The following is a 19,101-nucleotide window of genomic DNA, read 5'->3' on the forward strand; positions in this document are numbered from 1 at the left end:
AAGAAATAAAAGGATGCCAAGTTAAGCCCCTGAGATTTTGGAGCTGCTTGCTTGTTAGCACAGCATAACACAGCTTATCCTGACTGATACATCAGTATAGCATGGTGGCCAAGAACCTGAGCTTCGGAATCTGACAAGCGAGGATGTGAATCAGAGCTCTATCACTTACTGTTTGAGTGGTCATGTACAAGCCATGGCCACCACTCTGGGCCTTAACGCCTTCACCCATAAAATGGAGGTAATACCTACACTTCAGAGAATGGTTGCAAAGACTAAACGAATGAGAAAATAATGTGTGCAATACTTAATGGAGTGCCTGGCATGTTGGTTAAGCACTCAGTAGACAGGAAGTGGTAGTAAACTCCAGCGTATCTATTTTAAACTACCATGAGCATATTCAAATTATGGAACTTTGCTCACCCTTGATATTCTATAAAGTAAAGCACTCTAAACTCTCTATTCAATGAGAAAGTAATTTATAAAGTTTTGGATTCTCCTAGATAAGTCTAGGGGGAAAAAGGGAGGAAAATAGGGGAACATCTCCAAACTTAAATATTGGGGTGGGTGTGGAATGCAAATGAAGCAAGGAAAGGGTATCTGTGATATACAATGGAGAGAAAAGAAAATGGGAGAATGAAGTGGAAGAGCAGAGTGGCTCTCCTCTTGCCTGCCAACCAGGCCTGGACCGAACTGGAAGGAACAAAGGCTCACAGGCAAAGCAAGCGGAGTTCTAAGCTGGGAAGGTAAGAGAAGGGGTAAGTGTTGAGTAGAGAACAAAGCAGAAGGGAAGGAAGGACAAAGAACATGTGGATCTAGAGGCTTTGTGGAGCCCGGAGCTGGGGTAAGAGAGAGAGCCTGGGGAGCTACCGCACCAGGAGCCACTTGGAACAACACTGGTCTAAGACTGAGCAGTTCAGAACACTGCTTCAGTAGGCAGCTCTTAAAATACCGTGAGACTTCCGAGTCTGCTGTTTCCTCTAAAGAACCCGTTTGCAAACAATATGGTCTGCTCACTCTGGGGATCATTCAGTCCCTAAACCTCAACCAGCACACACATATGAATGAATGATACTGTGCTACTGTCTTCAAGACCATGACCACCATAAGAGATAGATCTGAATGCTAACTGCTAAAATTCATCTAAGCACGGTTGCTCAGTCCCTAGAGAGAATAATCTGACCGTAACATCACCGTTAAGATTTTAATTAAAAATCAATCTGGTTCAGGGGCACCTGGGAGGCTCAGTCAGTTAAGCATGTGACTCTTGGCTCCAGCTCATGTCATGATCTCAGGGTCATGAGTTCGAGCCCTGCGTTGGGCTCCATACTAGGGATGGAGCCTACTTAAAAGAAGAAAAAAAAAAAAAAAATCAATCTGGTTCAGGTGTGCCTGGCTGGCTGGCTCAGTTGGTGGAGCATGAGGCTCTTGATCTCAGGGTCGTGAGTTCGAGCCCCACGCTGGGTATAGAGATTGTTTAAATAAATAAGCTTAAAAAAAAAAATCAATCTGGTTCAAGTTAAAACTTTTTTAATACCCGAATTTTTGTAGTTACTTTCAAGTTTCTGAGGTACTGATTGCTCATTTTTCACTGGTTGAAAATGAGAAGAATAAATATAAGAGGGAAAAACATAAAATGTCCTGAAACAATTCTTAACTGGTAAGAATTACTGAGACAGTTGTTGAAAAACACTCATCGATTTTATGCCATGACATAATAACATCATGCAACTAAAATCCCTCAGATAAGGAAAATATAACTAAAGATGCTGAAAATTTTACTCATAAAAAGTGGACAATTTTTATAATCCAAATAAAAGTTTCATTACTACCAGACCACTTAAATTACATCCAAATCAGAAATGTGCTAACCATTAGAAACATAAGAGGACACTTTTCCACTGATATTTGGCATTTGGCATCAAAGGCAGTCCTCTGCAGATCTGATATTAAAACTTGTCAAAAACAAAATGAAATTGTAAAAGAGCCAAAAAAGAAAAGGTTATGGCTACAACTCTTTTGAATGGCATGTGGACTTTCTCTAAACACAAGGTCACTTGATATAAAGGAACCATAAAGTGAAAATGTGAGGTGTCAAGCAGGTCAAATGACGTTAAAAATAAAATCTGAGTAGCCAAATACGGTGTAAGAATTAAAGCCTTATTAAGCCTACAGGTAAAGCTGTAGCCACCTGAAATAACTGACTGCTGAACAGTAATGCCCCAAAAGCAACGTCAATATTTGGATTCCACTCTGGAAGCATTCACAATCGTTCTAATCCAGAATCCCGAGGTTCTTCTAACAACTGTTCCTAGGCGGGAGAAAAGCAAGTTCCTTTGGGTGACCAGGTTCACATATATATGCAATCAGTCTTCAGAGAGAAAAATAAATGAAATGTATGACATATATATGCACGTAACTTTGATGAACAAGGACTATGAAAATCCACTCTGTTCTCTTTTCCCCTCCCCCATCTCACCATTTCAAAAATAATTTGGCTTCAAAAGCATGTCAGTAAATCTGCAAGTTGCAAAATAATAGAAACCATGTGCCCCATGTGTTCGCCAGATTCATTTTTTATGATGTATGGTCCTCCACATTAAAATAAACGTATTTTTGATAAAAGAAAGTAATGAAAAGAAATCAAAAGGATCCATTCCAAAAAGTTCACATCTCTCAGTGCAACACAGGACTGAACTTATTAAACGTGGCCACCCTAATAAAATTGGGACTTCAGTTAGAAGCACCTATAAATGATAAAAAGGTGTCCAAAATTTCAGATAATGAGGGACACAAAACGTTTTCAAGTCTGATAGTTTTAAGCTAAGCACTACAAATTAGACTTCACATTTTTAAGTTCTGCCTTTCATATGTTTTAAATGTGTTTATTATGATCTCAAAAGAGAGTGTTTCTAACACCCATGAATTTCTCTAACTACAAGTGAAATGATATTAAGACTAGAAAATAAGAATCCTCAGAATCCTTTAGAATACATTAAGTCCACATAACTGATTTTACTTATCAGAACACCCCTGAGGCTACAGAAATCTCTGTAGCAGAATTGTTTAATCCCCAGGTAGTCCCATACCCTCCTACAAGGAGAAACACATCTTACATTTTAAAATCCACCTTCTTGTTTTTATTCTATCCACAGGTTTTTCAAGGACAGAATGCTTATAAAGTTTCCCACTTGGGGCGCCTGGGTGGCTCAGTCATTAAGCGTCTGCCTTCGGCTCAGGTCACAATCCCAGGGTCCTGGGATCGAGCCCCGCATCGGGCTCCCTGCTCAGCGGGAAGCCTGCTTCTCCCTCTCACACTCCCCCTGCTTGTGTTCCTGCTCTTGCTATCTCTCTCTCTGTCAAATAAATAAATAAATAAAATCTTTTAAATAAATAAATAAATAAATAAAAAATAAAGTTTCCCACTTGATCAGTTTCGGTCTCTAAAAATAATTTCAATCTTCCCTTTTCAACCAATGGATAATTTACAAAATAAAAAGTATTAAAAATGAAAGCTCAATAAGCTTCAAAACAAAAACGAAAAATTAACACTACAGTGTGGCAGGGGAAAGGTAGAAACAGAAAGTCTGAACTAAGGTCTCAAAGAACCAGTCCCCTGCGCAGGGTTCCACGGAAACGCCAACCCACGCCACAACAGTGCACACACCACTCCACGAACAAACGCACACTATGAAAGCAATGAACTAGTTAATGGTACTAAGAAACAGAAAAGAAAATCTGGGAGAAATGAATGTGTGTGTTTTGATCTTTTAAAAATCAAGAACTGGTCTAACATCTAGATAATGTATTTGTATAAATTCTTATTTTTAAACTCACCTGATTCATTTTCAATTCCTGTTGTGTTCTGAAAAGATACACACAACAAAGAAACTTCTTTGATTACATGAGCCCTAAAAAGAAAAACAGACAATTGTAATATGTACCTGCCTACAAATTTACAGTGATTTAAAACCACATACAGAACTGTAGAGTTTGCTCAAAGGGCTATTCATAAAGCAACTCCATGCCAGATCAACTTCAATCTATGCTGAGAGCTTACTTCGCAGATTTATTATCTACAATAAAATAGATTTCTTACTAATCTTTCCTAGGCCTTCATTGTACTCTACAATTGAAAGCAGACTCATTAGAATGACATCAAATTTTTGCTGTGAAATCGCATCATTCCCAAGAAGAAACAGATGAGCTCTGTTAATAGAAACACAAAGCATTGCTGAGTAATTTATTATGCAATGTAAATAAATGTCCTTCTTCCACTTATATCAATACTGTGTTGAATGCAAACACAATTAGACCCTTTACATTATTTAGTTTTTCAAGTTCTTGAAGTAGAAAAGTGGACTGGCTAACATTTCCACAGGGAGTTCTCCTTGAGGAACAAAACAAAACCCTTGTAGTAAAAAGCAAATGTTTTAAATAAAAGCTGTTTGGAAAGAACTGCAATTATTCCTTTAAAATTTTTATTCAGTATATTCATGGTACACTGAAACGTTAAGACAAAATCATTTCTTGTAAATGCATATGACATACTTGTTTCTAAGATGGTCCTTTCTGTCACGGACATCCCAGGAGTCACTGGAAGTCCCTCACAATAAACAAAAGTCGTTCCACTTTAAGTGGCACTCACTTCCACAGTGACATTCTAAATGCTTCCAGCAGATATACATACACACACATACCATCAGGCACAGGTCTCCTATTTCTTCGTCAACTCACTTTAACAGAATCTGTTAAGATTCTCCCTCCTTCCCAGATCCACAAGACTCCGCTCACATTGTAGAACTTTTATGTTCTAATTGCTAACAAACCAAGGGACGTGTGACTTCATGACATTCTTCATCTTAGAAGAATATATGGCCTGCCCACTATCATAAAAAACAGTGCTTTGACATTTTACCCCAGTTCATTAATAAGGACAGTTTGGGGGTTTTTTTCCCTTGAGCTATTTAACCACACTCACCTGATCACCTTTAACCATCAAAGGCATTATATTTAAGTCAGGACCTGGTCATCTGAACTAGTTTTTAGTCACGATTGGAACAGGGATGTAACTTGCATCTTGTTAGAGAGCTCAGTGCTAGCCAGACCCATATAAACTCTGAGTAAGGAAATACTCTGTGAATATGATTTCAGATAACTGGAGGTTAACCCATGAAGTCCATCTCTTTAAATTTTAACATTGAACATCTCTCTCATATATATTTAACATGCCTTTCCTTAGTATACATCTCCTATTGAGCAGAATTGATCCTTTTCTATGAGACTTGAAATCATTAGGAAGTTAAACAGTGTATCTGGTTGTCACCCACTGAGGTGTGCGCCCCCCTGCCCCCTCTAACATCAATGCCTACTGAATGCCATACAGTCCACCAGGAGGACCGTGATGGACAACGTGGCACCCAGAAGTGAATAAAATGTCAGCAGTTTCACTTTCCCTGTTACTAAGCTTTTATGGATGAATTTACTAACATTGGCCACAGGGAGTTCTCTTTAAGGAACAGAACTAAAAACCTGCAGTAAAATGCAAATGCTGTCATGAAAGATCTTTGGAAAGAGCTATGATGCTTTACCATTTCCTTCGGCTTGTTGTCTTCTCCTTCCCACGAGAATCATCGGTATCATCATCACAACTATCATTTATGAGGTGTCTTCTAGACCAGCAGGCACTGGGCTACACCTTCACATTAATCAGCCCAGTTGCTTTTTACAGAGGTCAAGCACTAGCATCCTCAACTAACAAGACAAGTTCAAGAAGGTCAGGATAACTCAGACACTCTCATAACGGGTTTCTGCCATTGCTTCTTAACCATATTTCACCAACTGTTTACTCCTGCCTCCCCTTACCACCTACTATGTGTCAACCACTGTTTTCAACAGTAAGCAGAACAATCCCTGCCCTCTCGGGGAAGAGACTGCAATAAACAAATCAGTAAAGTGGGCAGGAGGTCAGATAACAAAAGTGTTTTAGGGAAAAATAAAGAGGTGGTAGGGAGAGGGAGACAGGAACTACAATCTTGTCTCTCTGCCTGTGACTCCAGCAGTGCGGTCCGAGAAGGCCTCAGTAAGAAAGGGACATTGGCATAAAAGCCGCGAGAAGAGCTGCAGGGCTGGGAAGGTATGAGGAGCATCATAAGGAAGTAAGAAACCCCATTCGGCAGCGTGCCTGGGTGTTTGAGGGAGGGCAAGGATGGTGACAGGTGCACAGTGAATGAAAGGGAAAATGGAGGAGGTGATTCAGAAAGGTGGGGGGGTGAGGTGGGGTTGGGGGAGGGGAGGCAGATAAAGTATGGATTTTTGCAAGGTAAGCACTGTTCACCAGAACGGCTAGAGTTTTTCCATCCAGGGATGGAAAGCCACTGGGAGGTTCAAGGTGGCACACCTGATGTGACTTAGGTTTAAAAGAGACCGTAAGGGAGCAGCATGGGGGTAAGCAGACCTCTCAGGAGGCTAACACCCCCCATCTAGGCAAGAGATGGCAGCAACCTGGCCCATATAGAAGAGAGGTGAGAAGTGATCAGATCCTGGATATATTTTAAAAACAGAGCCCCCAAGATTTGTGGCCAGAGTAGATGTTAGGTATGAAAGAAGAGGAAGTCAGGGAGGACACCAAGATTTTTATCCGAAGGACACCAAAGGATGGAGCTGCCATTTTCTTTCATCAAAGGAGATATTGCTGCCCCCTTCCCATCTGCTTGTCATTGCTTTTTTCCCCTTCACTTAACACTCTCCTGCTTTCCTTCCTCCCCTTTTGTAGTTGCCGGCTCACAGGCACAATTCAAACAACTGAGATACCATGGCATCTGGCCTCTAATCCCAAAGAACTCAAAAATTAAAGTACTTACAACGTTTTAGTCTTTCATTTGTTATCTCAATGAATCTCACTTTTTCTTAATAAAAAGTTATGACATAATTCAGGTTGTTAAATGATTAATAACCTCTCTGACTTTCTGCACTGTCTGTTCCCTCTTTGTCCTAATAGGAATGCACTCATCATTTCTTTTCAGAGAAAATGATCTTAACTTTTTTTTTTTTTTTAAGGGTTCACTATATACGTGTATGCTTGGACTCTCCTCTCCATCACTTCTAATCCCAATTGCCAAAAACCAGACTCTCATTTTCTTTTTTCTCCCTTGACTCACACATTGTCAAATTATATATCTAAAATATTTTATAATGTCAAATGCATTGCAAATCCAACACTGACTTCTCAGATGATATTTAAAAAATTAAATCCTTGACTAAACTCTACTAAAACCAAAGGATGTTAAACACAAGAATTGAGAATCTGGCAGCGTCTCTCAACAGAAGACCACTGCATTTTGGACTGGACAACTTGTCTGCCCCTTTGATTACAGCCACCTAGCACTGCCCTGCAAAGTCAATGCCAACAGTGCCTCTGATCATTTTGAAAATCAAAAATACCTATACACCTCCCCAAATAACCTCCCAGCTGTGAACCTCTCAACTGTAATAATCATGTAACTAACTGCCATATGACAATATATTTTAAAGCAACTATAGACTCTAGAAGTTGTTACTGAAGTAACTTCCTGAAGATTCCTCCAGCAGTGCAAAACCCCTGTGAAAGCCGCCTAACAATCCTACATATTTTCATATTCATTGTTGACCAAAACAGCACTGTTTTCACATACTCACTTAACATACTCAAGGTCCAAGTTTTATCATATGTGAGAACGTGAACTAACAATCTTATTAGTGTGGAGGCAGAGAGGAATCTTTCCATACCTATCACTGAAACTTAATAATTCTATCAAATTAAAAAAAAGTGCTAAACAATTAAGTGCCTCTGGTTTTCCAATGGTAAATACTGAAAATCTTAAAATCACTAAGACTTCTACGCTGGCTTATGCCTTAGTTTCTTTTTTGGATTTCTATACCTGACCAAACTGCCTTGAATATTTCTACATATCCCTTCCATTCCAGCTTGCTGACATTTATCAGATAAAGTACACCAGGCAGATATACAAATTTAGAGCATGTGAATTTTTATCACCAACTATACTTTGCTAATAGCATACATTCTTAGAAAAGTAAGAGCATGGTCCTGATTTTACATATCTGTGGCTTTAATAATATACACATACTTAACTTTTCAAGATATTGCTTCCAAATTCTAGGACAAATCATTCTTACAAGTATTTAATATCATAAAAATGATTTTATTACATATGATCAGTATCAATACAGCAACAATAATTAGGGTCTTTATTCCAATACTGGTTCCTTAAAGTGTCAAGACAACCTCAACAACTGTTTGGCTGCTGTCTCCTGACACGGAGAGCCAGAGACCAGAAAATGGAGAGATACCCGGGACACCCCAGTCCCTGGGTCAGAACAGCCTGGCAGCACCCCCGCATCTCACTATCACCCATCCTCTGAGATAAGGCAGATTAAAGTAAAGACAGACACAAAGTAACATGAATGCAACACATATAACAGGATAAATTGTCACATTTGCCCCTTGTAGACTTGTAAAATCCACAAAACTGTATGAGAGGCAAAGTAAAAGCAATAGCAGATTCTTTAAGATTAGTTTAAATCTGGAAGAAAGGGAGAGAATTAGGAAGATAATTATTTGATCTGATTTGTATATTCACCTATAAGTCACTGATATTATTTTCCAATTATTCTTTGGGGTCATTTTGGCTCTTTTGGAGCTATTTGGAAAATAATTAAATTTGCAACATTCAGAGTCACTGGAAATAAGAGAACTAGTATGGTATATCCAAATGTAACAGATCATAAATGCACTAAAAATGTGGACTAGATGCAAAGTTTTAAAAATACCAATCTGTGAAAGAAGTCTTAGAAACTTTATAGCCTACATAAGAGAAGATAAATATTCTAAAACTAATCACAGCATAAAGTAGATCTTTCATGGTAAAAAGTATCTTTATAGCAAACACAGAAATGATTAAGCTTTAGTGGAGCAGACTTACAGTGTTTAACACTGATCATTACTTACTCTGACCACAAGAATCTTGCAATCCAGAAACTTCTAGAAAAATAGTAAAAATATCTAAACTATGCCAACTTCTCAAAAGCAGTTTTTATTAACTTACAAACACAGCTAGCATATTTGTTATTAAAAACTACCACTCATAATTCCTACCAGAAGAGTGGAATCACCAAATTACAATCTATAAACTCTAGATATGAATAATGAAAACATTTAGCACTTACTCGGATTAAGCAAAAACACATAATTCATAAATATGGAATCTGCCCGGGAATTTGCTAAATGCAAAATCATTCATTTTCCTTTTCTAAAATAACAAATACAATTTCACAAAAAATAATCATCTAGAACATCTAGTTTCACACTAAAAAATATACCCCAACTCCCTTTTAAAAGGCTGACTATATTACCAAATTAAGCAGAAGGGAAAAATCAAAACTGATATGTTTATCATTTTAAGAATAAAGGTCATGTGCAAGAGTGTGTGTAAAGAGAGAGAGACCGAGAATACTGGAAAGATTCGGAGGGTGTGAACTCTTGCTTCTCAAAACCAGATGCTCACGCCCCTCCCCCTCTAGAACGATTTCCACCCAAGGCAAAAAGGCAATTGCACAGCAGAATGTATCACACAGAGGAACTTCTCTACCTGGAAAGTAAGTGAGGAGATACAAAGAACAGAATGCTCGCAAATAAACCCGTCATTTCTCCCATTTCAATAAAGCGGTTCCCCCCAGCAGCCCATGACACCACAGACAAATATCCCAGGGCCTGATTCTCCAAATTCTTAGAGCAGGGTGTCCTGACACAAACCTAAATAAGGAAGCAGAGTCCAGCAAATTTACTCCAGGTGGGAGAATCTGATCCTGACAACACAGTTTCCACACAGTGGAGGGGAAAAACAGGAAGTCTGTTGTTGTGAATGGCTTCAGAGCTTCAAAGATCTAATGAGAAAATGAGGTTGATTAGAACTTCTGTTTAAAATATGTAAGTTGGGGCGCCTGGGTGATTCAGTCAGTTAAGCGTCCGACTCCTGATTTCGGCTCAGGTCATGATCTCGGGGTCCTGGGATGGGGCTCTGGGGTGAGCACTGCGCTCAGCAGGGAGTTTGCATCAGGACTCTTCCCCTCTCCCTTACCCATCCCCCCCCACCAAATGAATAAATAAATCTTTAAAATATATATGTAAGTTAACACAATAGAAGAATGTTACATAAGAGATCTGCAGATATGGTAGGAAAGTACTATAAACCCAAAGTTAGACTATGGCATTCTAGGGGTTTTATCCTTCCCTTAGAATATCTCTACAGGGGGCGCCTGGGTGGCTCAGTTGGTTAAGCGACTGCCTTCGGCTCAGGTCATGATCCTGGAGTCCCGGGATTGAGTCCCGCATGGGACTCCCTGCTGAGCAGGGATTCTGCTTCTCCCTCTGATCCTCCCCCCTCTCATGCTCTCTCTCTCTGTCTCATTCTCTCTCTCAAATAAATAAATAAAATCTTAAAAAAAAAAAAATCTCTCTACAGGGAAAAAAAAAAGATTCAAGAAAACTTTTTCACAAAATACTGCTTCAAGCAGTCATTAATAAAGAGCTGGCTTAGCAATAAATGTATAGCAAATGCTGATTATTTACCATTTATGTGGTTTATATTATGGACAGCTATTACATATGCTCTCCTTTCTTCTGATTAAATTTATACATCCAGGTCATTATATTGCACTGAACACAATTTATTACATCATAAACTTCAAGTTTTGTTTAGGGTTTCTACAAAAATTCCCTCTAACCCCACAATTGAAAATACTCAGTTTCTCTAAAGAAATTAAAACCTATTACTCTCACTTTAACATGTTACTCTGATATTCTTCTTCATGGCACTAAAAAGAAAAGTATCACTGTCGGGGCACCTGGGTGGCTCAGTCGGGTAAGTGTCTTCCTTCGGCTCCGGTCATGATCCCAGGGTCCTGGGACTGAGCCTCACGTGGGGCTTCCTGCTCAACAAGGAGTCTGCTTGTCCCTTTTCTTCTGCTCCCCCCCCCCACCCATGCGCTCGCTCTCACTCTCTCCCTCCTTCTCTGTCTCAAATAAATAAAATCTTAAAAGAATCACTGTCAATTTTCTTGGATGAAGTAACTCCATCCAATCAAAATACCCTTGAATTAAGAAGTTAATTTCCTTTCCTTATTTTCAAGACTAATTGTCAAAAAGTAGAGATGTAAAAATCCACATGAAAAGACGGGTGCGTAAGAACATAAATGCTCTCCAGCCAGTCCCAGCTCCGTGAAGAAAACTGTGCCCCACTCAAGATCTGTAGTACCCCATTTGTCCTAGTTCAGCTTAACCAACCGCTGACTGTACATTCTCTCAAACAGCATTCAAATCAAAGAAGCTCCTATAAAATGATACTTTTCTGATTATTTCCCTATGTTAGACATGAAAAAACTTCAAATTATTTTAAAAGGAAAATTAAGTCAATTCTTTCCTAACACTCAAATGTCAAGCTTCCAACTCAAACACAAAATTTCTAAAGCAAGATGCCACATGGTCATTCATTTCACAATCCCCAAAATAAAATGAATTCTCAGTTGACCCCTTTGAGTTAATGTTTCTCCACTGGCGTTGCCAATACAGATGTTACCTTTGTGATTAAACATTTAAAATTGAGAGATTTTCAGGAAGCCTACAAAATACTTCTGAATTTCCTAAAAAAGGGAAGAAAACTTCCGCAACATGGCGCCCAGCTCCCGGCACTCAAGTATTCATTTTCTCACACAAAGACTCTCTAAGCCTTAACAGAGTCACCTTACAAGTGGCTACTCAGAGCTTTTTTGATCTTGCCTACAAAATAAAATACGTAAGAAAACTCATCTTCCACAAACTACACATAAATGACAAGGCTTCCTGAATTCACAAGTGAAGAACCTGAAGCAAAATTGGAAGTTATCCCAGATAGACTGACAACTTCAACTATATTTTGCTAAGATCCCAGGCACACTTCTGTCGCTACAAGATTCAAGGTCTTCTCCCAAGAGTTTATTAAGGTATTTATTATCTTGGTAAGGAGTGACTCACTCTACTTTAAATAAAGTCTGAGGTTTAGGGTCTATCCTCCAAATATGCAAGTACTTCTGTTCTCAAGAGCATTTTAAAATAATAGCAGCACCTACTGTCTGCAAAGCAATGTTTGTATGTTGCTCTGCAGTTTAAGTAGCTCTGGTACATATGTAAGTTTTTATTTTTTAAAGGAAAGCAGGTGTCCAAATAAATTATTTGTTTTTCTTGTTTCAAGGTAAAGATACACGCCTCCCCACTTACGCTAAAAAGAACGAAAGACTATCTCTTGGTACTATCAGCAGTGGTAAACCAGAGAGCACGACTCAAGCGAGGGTCTGTGCAGAGCAGATTAAACGGGACAGTTCTGGAGGGGTTTGAGTCCCAGGTTAAACGCAAACTTGTGGGTTGGGCTCCCCAGATGTCATGTGAGGAGTCATTATCCCACCCATCCTCCCTCCCAACCCACCCCAAAAGCCCCAAAGGTCTTTAGGGAAAGATGCCAGAGGAATTATTTAAAGGCAGAGCCCATGAACACATGCAACTGGGAGACCAGGGCAGGAGCCTGATTTCCCAACTGCCCATCAGGGAAGCAGCTCTGGCCACCTGGGATGAGCAACACCGAGCCACAAGGAGTTTCTGACTGAGGAATGCCACAAACAAAACAATGTCTAACAGTTTAGAAAGATTAAATTGCCAGGAAAGAGTAAGGAGGGGAGAGGGCACCCAGAGAGACTGGGACCAGGCAAGCTGGTTAAGAATCTGAAATGGTAAGCGATAAGGGTATAAGGGCGTGAACCACAGATGATAGCTGAAAAGAAACAAAAAAATATGACCAACACTACACACAGGAAGAATGGACAGAATGTGTCTTCTAACTGAACAGGAAGTAAAAAGGGATGGTGAAGAGGAGTCCAAAATACAGAATGTGACTGACTGGAAGAATGAATATATTTTCAAGACAGAGCAGCCAGGAGTAGGGATGGTATTTAAGTGGACGGTGGTGAGCTCCATTTTAGACCTTGGGGAGAGAACAGACATGCACATGGAAAGCTGCATCCGTCAAATGGAAAAAAACAGTCCTAGCACAGACTGCCTTCAAGGCTGGGGATAGAGATTTAGAAGTCTTCAGCCGCAAGGGGGTGCCTAGGGAAACTGCCAAAGGCAAAAATATCCAGAGAGAAGAGAAGACCAAGGATCTGGCTTTGTGACAAGCATGGAAGGGACTAGAAAAAAACGTGCCCCCTCCACCAAGTTGGGGGGTGGGGGGACCAAAGCGCCTAAGGACTCAGAGATAATTTGGAAGGGTTTCTCTCAGCAATAATTTTGTCACGCTATCCATCAAGACCTACTGTATTAAGAGAAGTAGCTAAGAAAAATGCTATTAATATTTTTGAAGAAACCTACAAGTATCTCAATTGCTTTCATATTCTTCATCTATTCATCACAAAACATCCCAGTGAAAGAAAAAAGTAATCATTGTCCCCACTTTACAAATAGGAAGCGGAGAGGATAACTGCCCCACCACTGCCAGAAATAACTCAGCCCCTGTGGTGATCTGTGATATGCATTATTCCACACACTGAGGCAGGGCTCAATTAAATTACTAGGGGATTGCACTGACACAATACTTACCTCCCAAAACAGGTAAACTGACTCGCTCAACATCCTCTAACAAATGGTAACAGAGCTTCACAATTAAAAATCTAAATTTATCCCAAAGACCCCCTTCTTAAAACTTCCATTTTCAGATGTACTTTACAACTAAACTAAGGTCTTTCGGAATTACAGCAAAGTCCCTAAAATAAGCCTCACAGAGTGAGAAACGTTTAGAATGTCATATTTATACTGTTACTCCAAATTATGCTTAAATTATACTGTCTTAATAACCCCTTGGGTAATGCGCAGGATTCATACTGGAAGTATGTAAGGTTTCAGTGAATCTCAGATTTCTTTTCAATTTTAACAGCATCATTTAAATTACTTGAAAATGCCATCGAGTTTTCCCACCAGAATTTAATGTAGTCTTATATGCACATGTAAAAGCTGTAGGTTTTACCAATTCCCAGACAGGCTGCCCACAGTAATCAAACTAACAGTTGCACGTAGCTTTACATATTTCAGGCAAGCTGTGCCAAGAAGTAATTTAGCTCTTTCAAAGCAAAGCCTATCAGATGATTTATTGCAAGAGCTACAAAATATTCTTTTCACCAAAATGGCTGGCAAATACATAAGTAATTCAGTGAAACTTCCTTTATTGCACGTTCCAAAAGACTAATAAATGAAACACAGCATAGGTATGACTTGAACCAAGACTCTAAGAATAAATACTATACAGTACTGAGAAAAATGTTATAAGCATATTTCACTCCAAATGAACCAGATTTACTACATACAATAACTAATTCACGCTTCAGGGAAGTGGGGGTGGGGAATGAAAGGCATTCCCTTTAAGAAAGAATATTTAAATGACACATGCATTCATTCCAGTTAAATTATGCAAGTATTCCGTCCATAATTGAGAAAGCCACCCCATTACCAAATGTGGTCCAACAGCACATCTCTTTTCTTATGTTCTACTTATCACTAAATTCTAACTAAAGATCACTTATGCCACAACAAAAATTCAATCTACACTATCTATACTTTTAAAGACTACAAAGAAAGATTTGACAACCTACACTTTCTTCACCCAGGGGAAATTGCATTAATGATACATGTATGCCATAAGATCAATAGTCATCTTTAAGTTATAAAGTAATAAGCTAAAGTAGATAAGCACTTCAAAAGTAAACTATTTCCTCAGGACAAATTCATCACTTTCAGTGCATAACCCTGAATTGGTTGTAGGTAGGTAGGTAGGTAGGTAGGAAGGAAGGAAGGAAGGAAGGAAGGAAGGAAAGAAAGAAGGAAAGAAAAGAAAGAAAAGAAAAAAGAAAAGAAAAAAGATCTTAGAAAAACTAATCTGGCCTCTACCATCAATCTTCAAGGGGTTGCTTCACTGAGTCTCATTTTCTAGAAGACAGTTGTTTCTGTGCCATTCAAGTATGATAGACCACAAGCTTACATGATTCACCATGCATCAACTCTATACAAATTTATTTAAATCCATAATAATTTAACCAAATACAGGGAATGTTGATCCTATGCCATGAAAACTCCTTCGCAGTCTCCAGTTTATCTCAAATTGCTTTATCTCTTGCCATAGAACTGCTGAAAGTAAACCATTCAACAAGATCATAAAGACACACACAGGAAGGGACTGCCACAGGCCAGTTAAATCCATTCCCCCCCTTCAAGGTGGACTTCATGTAAACCAGAGAGGCTGTTCTTACAGTTGACTATAGAGATTCCATATTCCACTGATTGCACCATCCGGTCAGATGGGCTTTCCTTGAATGCAGTGGTTGAGAACCCCATCCCCACCAAGGGACATTTGGCAATGTCTGGAGACTTTATCAGTTGTGCAGATGGTGGGGGAGTGTTACTGGCATCTCACAGGTAGAGATCAGGGATGCTGCCAAATATCCTGCAGTGTACAGGATAGGCCCCCAAACAAAGAATTATCCAGCCCCAAATGTCAATCGTGCCAAGGTTAAGAAATCCTGCTTTAATGGAACCTAAGTAATGCTTTCAGTAACGGAGTCAATAGCTTTCAGTTGCTCTAGGAAAATGATTTTAGTGGCTCTAATTATAAACTTCTAACTTCAAAAGGAGAGCGCCAAACCTCTAACCAATTGCTAGGAGGAGTGACAGCGTAACCGATGGGCACCATGCAAACCACAGAGTGCTGGCCACAAGTGAGGAGTATCAGTAGTAATGACTGTCAGGTAATGTCCCCATCATCTGGAAACTCCCTATTATCTACACATCGCCACACAAGTTTGACAATTTTCCCCCACTGTCCACCTACTCCCTTTTCACTCCCACTAAGGAGTTTTCTCGGGCAGCCCATAGGCTTTTTTTTCCTCTGCCTGGGTATTAAAAATAGCATGAAAAGCAATTTGGAAGAAATGAAAATAGTAAATAACCTAAGGTGCTTTCCATCCCGGAAAGTCTATGATTTAACAGGACTTAAAAGGTTTGTAAATCAGATATGGAACTTGAAAAGAGATCGGCAGCGTAAAGAAACAGTCCCATGAATAAATAAACATCTAACGTAAAATAATCATCAAAAGAATATGTGTGCAGATATATATATGGAACTGCACAGACCCGGCTCAGGGAGAAGAGAATAAAAGGAAGCTGAAATTGACTGCTGCTTCTTATAACTGCATTGGCAGGAAAAATACATATTTAGAGGCTAAAAGACAGAATTTACATTTTCACGATTTTTTTTAAAAAAAAACACAAAACTTTAAAATTCACAATAGAAAAACCTAAACAAATCTTAATGAAAAGAGACTCTCAGGCTATAGAAACCTTACTGATCAATATGGAATTGATAAATAATGGCCCACCCATATATTACACAGCCACTAAAAATCATATTGAATACTTAATGGCATGAATATATGCTCCCAATATAGTAAGAAGACAGGTTATGAATAATATACACAATGATATCAATCCTATATAAAATGTAAATACATAGAAGTGAAAAAATATATACAAGAAATATACACATGCACAACAAGAGAGACAGGAAGGTGAAGGAGGTATGCCAAAATGTTAACAGTGGTTATCTGAGGAGTGGGAAGATTAGGGCTGATTTCTCTTCCTTCTCTGTGCTTTTCTCTATGTTCATATCGTCCTACAGTGAGAATCACTTACGTTTTGTACTCACAAAACGAATAGATTATTACAAATAAAATTTAAACCATATGGTTTCAGGAACTGTCCACAAAATGAGAAAAAACAAATCCGAATACGCCAACTTTTCAATTAAAGAAACCACCTTCAGAATCAACAAAAGCAAGCTTTCACTGAGTGTTATTATTATGTGCCTGGTATTTTTCTAAACGCTTCGAATGTATTAACTTATTTAAATCAAACCAAAAAAGATACGAAAAAAGACCCCTGGAATAACAGAAGCTGTGAACCATCTTAGTCTCACTATGAATTTCAATCTCAGTTTCTACAGACTGAAATGAGGGGGTTTAATAAGATGATCTTTAAAGGTCCTCTCCAGGCTACAATGAGATTCTACACATGATGAATATGGTTGAATAAGTGTTTGTAAGGAAGCTTCTAGAGAATGATGGGGCAGCTGCAAGCCATCTCAAAAACAAAACCCTCTAAAAAAGAACATGATTATGTGTCTCAGTTCCTCCTCAATATTTGTACAACAAATTTCATAACATGTTAAAAAAAAATGTTGAAAGCCCACATTTTCCCAATACTTGGCCATAACTGATTGGATAGGAAGTCTGGTATGGGAGGTAAAAGATTCACTGAAAGGTTGTGCTTCTTGTTCAACGTTATCGTAGCTTTTAACAATAAACCTGTAATAAACAAAAACTTTATGAAATATTTTAGTCGTGTTCTGGGTACGACCATTTCAGTGTCTGATTAAAGGGGCCCAAAGACCTACTGGAATTCACCAAAAGGCGTTCCACTTACGAAATAAAACCAAAACCCCAATACAACACTGAATGGAAAATGAGGGGCCAGCATGAATCCCCTTTCTCGGGGGAAATTACAGCTGCGCAGTTAAAGGAATTTGGGCTTCCCGGTTAAATCGTGGGATTGTTCCCGAAGCTCACAGCCCGACAGAAGTGGGCCAGTCGTGGTTCCGCGGTTCACGCGTGGGTCGGAAGGAAGCACCGAGGTTTGGGCATATCCTTGACCTGTAAGGGATACTTCGTGTCTCACTTGCCACCATCAAAAACAGGTTCGTAGATAATCTTTAGTAGCAAAATTAACATAAGTGCACGTCTGTTAAAAACAAAAACAAAAACACCGGTGGGTCTGCGATAGGAATACTGAAGGAGACAATTTCCAGGTTTAAATCACACAAAAACTATTTAGGAAACACAAAGACACAAGACACAAAACAAATTAAGAATGCAAGTGTGAAAGACACATTCGCGTTGAACACAAAAGAGAAAAGCAAAACGACTGGAAACTGGCGCGGCCCTGGGACCCCGCGTGCGCCTTCGCCGTCCGGGGACGCGGGTCCCGGGTGGACTTGCAGCCGCCGCCCGGCCCCGCCGCGCACACGCGTTCCCCCTGGCGGGGCGCGCGGCGAGCCAACGGCCACAAAGCGAACCGCACAACTTCGCCGCGGCGGGCCCCAAGGTCGGCCCGGGGGCTCGGGCGCGGGAGGGAGGAGCGGGGAGCCCCGGCGGCCCGCGCCTGGCTCCGGGACCCCCGCCGGCCCGGGACGCCGGGTCCTCGGAGGGGGCGCGTCCGCCGGCCCGCCCGGCCCTGCGCGCCCGGTCCCCACGGGTCGCCCCCGCCACCGCCTCCTCGCTCTTCGCGGGCAGGGACGGGCGTCCCGGCGCTGAGCCCGCCGCCGTCCCGGATGCCGCCCGGCCCGGCCGCCCCTTACCTGCGCCCGCCGCGCCCCGCGCCTCAGAGCGCCGAGAGCCGCCGCCCGCGCCGCCGCTGCCGCCGCTCCGCCCGCCCCGGCGTCCGCGGCCGCGCCGACGCCATCTTGGCTCCGGTCGGAAGTGACGTCGGGCGGCGGCGGCGGCGGCCGCGGCCCCGGGAGCCCGCGCCGCCCGCGCCGTCGCCGAGGGCCGCGACCCCGGACCGCGCCGGCCCTCGCCCCCGGGTCGCACACGCCCGGAAGACCCCGGGCCGCCCTGCCGCCCTTCGGACTCGCGCTGGCCCGGCCGCACTGGCGGGGGACACCGCGGACCCCGGCGGCCAGCGCCCGCGGCTCGCCACGACCAGTCTGACCGCACCAAGGGGTTGGAATTTTGCGCGATTGAAAGTTACTGCAGGAATCCGCAGCCTTTAAAGGGAGAAGAAAAATGGACTCATCTCTGAGTTCCTGTCAAACATAGATCCCAGTCTTGGCTCATCTCATAAGGACCAGTCTAACATCACCCAAAAAGCTCAAGCGCCAAGAGGGCAGACACACCTGGAATTATTTGCTTATCCATTGCGAA

General features: G+C 41.0%; 1 protein-coding gene across 5 annotated transcripts in view; it reads right to left on the reverse strand.

The window, feature by feature from the left end:
- The window catches only part of PRDM2 (PR/SET domain 2), a 117,652-nt gene extending 98,993 nt beyond the window's left edge, over nt 1-18,659 (reverse strand). For 4 of the 5 annotated variants that reach the window (XM_078073779.1, XM_078073780.1, XM_036094271.2 and 1 more), the window contains exons 1-2: nt 18,537-18,659; nt 3,835-3,908 (exon numbers count right to left, since the gene is read on the reverse strand). In XM_078073779.1, the coding sequence (XP_077929905.1) occupies nt 3,835-3,843 (9 nt within the window). In that variant the 5' untranslated portion in view covers nt 3,844-3,908; nt 18,537-18,659. The remainder of the gene's footprint in view (nt 1-3,834; nt 3,909-18,536) is intronic. The other variant, XM_036094272.2, reaches the window with a different exon arrangement.
- Nucleotides 18,660-19,101: the final 442 nt, after the last annotated feature.

This window comes from Halichoerus grypus, chromosome 5 (assembly GCF_964656455.1).
Source record: "Halichoerus grypus chromosome 5, mHalGry1.hap1.1, whole genome shotgun sequence".
In the NCBI taxonomy this organism is placed as follows: domain Eukaryota; kingdom Metazoa; phylum Chordata; class Mammalia; order Carnivora; family Phocidae; genus Halichoerus; species Halichoerus grypus.